The sequence below is a fragment of the Catharus ustulatus genome, chromosome 2, assembly GCF_009819885.2.
Source record: "Catharus ustulatus isolate bCatUst1 chromosome 2, bCatUst1.pri.v2, whole genome shotgun sequence".
In the NCBI taxonomy this organism is placed as follows: domain Eukaryota; kingdom Metazoa; phylum Chordata; class Aves; order Passeriformes; family Turdidae; genus Catharus; species Catharus ustulatus.
Window position 1 is genome coordinate 51,401,202 of NC_046222.1, and position 2,604 is coordinate 51,403,805.

Sequence of the window (2,604 nt, forward strand, 5' to 3'; positions counted from 1 at the left end):
AGACATCCCGGAGGCGAGGGGCGAGAGAGAGGCCGTCGGCACCGGGGGGCCGACCTGGTGCCACAGGTGGGAAAGGCACCGGGGGGCTGGCAGGGGAAGCTGGCGCCGGCCAAGACCGCGGCTGCAGCCGGCAAAATAAACAAGTGGGAGCGGGCTGAAAGCTGGGCTGAAAGCGAAGGAGAGCGATAAAGAGAAAGAAAAGAATATTAAATCGCGAGAGAATGAGAAAATAACCCCGCCAAAGGGAGAGGAGGGGAGAGGCCGCCTGCTACGGCGTGGGTGGGGTCGACAAGAATAGAGTACATTATGCAGTTCATTTAGTTAACAAGGGAAATAATGAGGGAGCGTGCGGCGTGAATGCCAAGAGAAGAGCCACAGAAAGCCCATTGAGCGCCCGGCGCCGCCATCACATGGCGCGGGCGCTATTTAAAGCGGGCGGCGGGCGCCGTTCAGCACCACTCGGGCTGGCCAGCGGCGCCGCGCGGGCGCTGCGCGGGGCGCTGCGCGGGGGCTGCGCGGGGCGATGCCGCGCTCCTTCCTGGTGGACTCGCTGGTGCTGCGGGAGGCGGGCGAGAAGAAGGGGGAGGGCAGCCCTCCGCCACCGCTCTTCCCCTACGCCGTGCACCCCTCGCACCCGCTGCCCGGGCTGCCGGCCGGCGCCTGCCACGCTCGCAAGGCCGGGCTGCTCTGCGTCTGCCCGCTCTGTGTCACCGCCTCCCAGCTGCACCCGCCGCCGCCCGCTATCCCACTCATCAAGGCTTCCTTCCCTCCCTTCGGCTCCCAGTACTGCCACTCGCCCCTGGCCCGCCAGCAGCACTCCGTCTCGGCCGTCAGCGTCGGGCACGCACCGGCGCTCTACCAGGGCGCCTACCCACTGCCCGACCCCCGGCAGTTCCACTGCATCTCCGTGGGTAAGGCGGGCAGGGGCGGGCAGCGGGGCGTGCATGCCCGCTTAGTAGCGGTGGGCGCTGCGGGGAGGTGACGGGGATCCCGGGGGACCCTGCCGAACGCACCTGGGGAAGGGGTGCCTGCCCAGCGCACGGAGGCTGGACGGGGAGTCCCGGCACCACTCCCTGTCGGTGCCCCGTACTGGGCTGGGGAAGGCTCCCTGCTGCCCGCCGAGCCTCCGATCCAGGCTGCGCGTACGGGAACAGGCGGCCGTGGCACCCCTGTGGGCTCGGACTCCAGCCCGACAGCTGCTTGCTGCGTCTCAGGCCCCCCGGGGACGGGGAAGGGCTGCGGGCCTGCAGGGTGGGTGGCAAGGAGGGCTCAGCGGGGGCTGGGGAGTGCCCGGCACTGCGGGGCGGGCGGCGGAGGGTCCGGCAGGTCCTGACGGTGCGCTCCTATCCGTTCCCAGACAGCACGTCCAGCCAGCTGCCCAGTAGCAAGCGGATGCGCACCGCATTCACCAGCACGCAGCTCCTGGAGCTGGAGAGGGAGTTCGCCTCCAACATGTACCTCTCCCGACTGCGGCGAATCGAGATCGCCACCTACCTGAACCTCTCCGAGAAGCAGGTGAAGATCTGGTTCCAGAACCGACGGGTCAAGCACAAGAAAGAAGGCAAAAGTAGCTCCCACCGGGGCGGGGGGGGCGGCCACAGCTGCAAATGTTCGTCCCTTTCCACCACTAAGTGCTCGGAGGACGACGAGGACTTGCGTATGTCTCCGTCCTCCTCGGGGAAGGACGACAGAGGTCTCGCAGTCACCCCCTAGCCATCCGCACACCCACCCCGGCTCCGCAGGAACTGTGGCGAAAGCAGGGGAGGGAGTCCTGCCTGCCCCGGTGCTGACATGCAGCCGAAGGATTTTATACCGTTTTGTATAATTTGTGTAATTTACGAAGGACTTTCTCGCCTTTCTAGACCCCCGGTCCATGGGGACGGGTGTCCCGGCACCCTGCTGTAAATAAACTCCTCCCTAGGACCCCAGGCGTCCCCCATAGTGCTCTCTCCCTTGTCTCCCCGCAGGAGCAGCCCCGAGCCCGGGAAGCTCCTCGCAGACCTCCCCGCGCACCGAAACGCGGAGTGCGCGGATGCTGCGTGGCGAAGGGCGCTGCGCTCGCCTGGAGGGATGCTGTCCCGTGCTCCCTCTGGTAACTCGAAGGTGCCCAAAAGCGGGCGGATGGACGGGGAGGGTTGAAGGCTGTTTGGGTTATTATATTTCCTTTTTTTTTTTTTTTTTTTTTTCCCTTTACAATATTGTTTTGACTTCGTCGCTGCCGGGCGCACAACTGTGGTTGTACCGTACCGTCCCACTCCCCACCCCGCGGGGGATATTTATTTATTTATTTATGTGCAGAGAAACGATGATGGCAATGATAATAATGATTATGATAACAATAAAAGCTCGTTGGTGGTTTATCTCCTTCTCTTCGCGTAGAAGGCAAAGCAGCCACCCGGCGTCCGCGGGCGTGCGCTGGGAGCTCTGTCGCTCTCCAATCCTCTCCGCCGCGGCTCGGCACCGGGACCCGCCCGCCCCGGCGAGCGCAGATGCCGAGGGTCTGCCTTTCTCCGTGTCGAACTGAAGCGCAGGTGACCCCCGCCTTCTGTCCCGGGGGCTCTCTCAGTCCTCCCCGCGAAGCTAAAGATCGGGCCGGGGAGAGGC

The 2,604-nt window shown here is 64.9% G+C and overlaps 1 protein-coding gene across 1 annotated transcript; it reads left to right on the forward strand.

The window, feature by feature from the left end:
- The first annotated feature begins 523 nt into the window (after positions 1-523).
- GSX1 (GS homeobox 1) lies at positions 524-2,341 on the forward strand. Its single transcript, XM_033052427.1, has 2 exons — positions 524-911; positions 1,358-2,341. Exons 1-2 carry the CDS (start codon positions 524-526, stop codon positions 1,711-1,713), a joined length of 744 nt encoding a protein of 247 aa, XP_032908318.1. The 3' UTR covers positions 1,714-2,341.
- The last annotated feature ends 263 nt before the right edge of the window (positions 2,342-2,604 follow it).

Excerpts from the sequence above, each read along its gene's own strand:
- GSX1 (XM_033052427.1), top strand. The coding sequence starts at position 524 with ATGCCGCGCTCCTTCCTGGTGGACTCGCTGGTGCTGCGGGAGGCGGGC. Across the intron at positions 912-1,357 it reads GTTCCACTGCATCTCCGTGG|ACAGCACGTCCAGCCAGCTG; the intron begins GTAAGGCGGGCA and ends ATCCGTTCCCAG.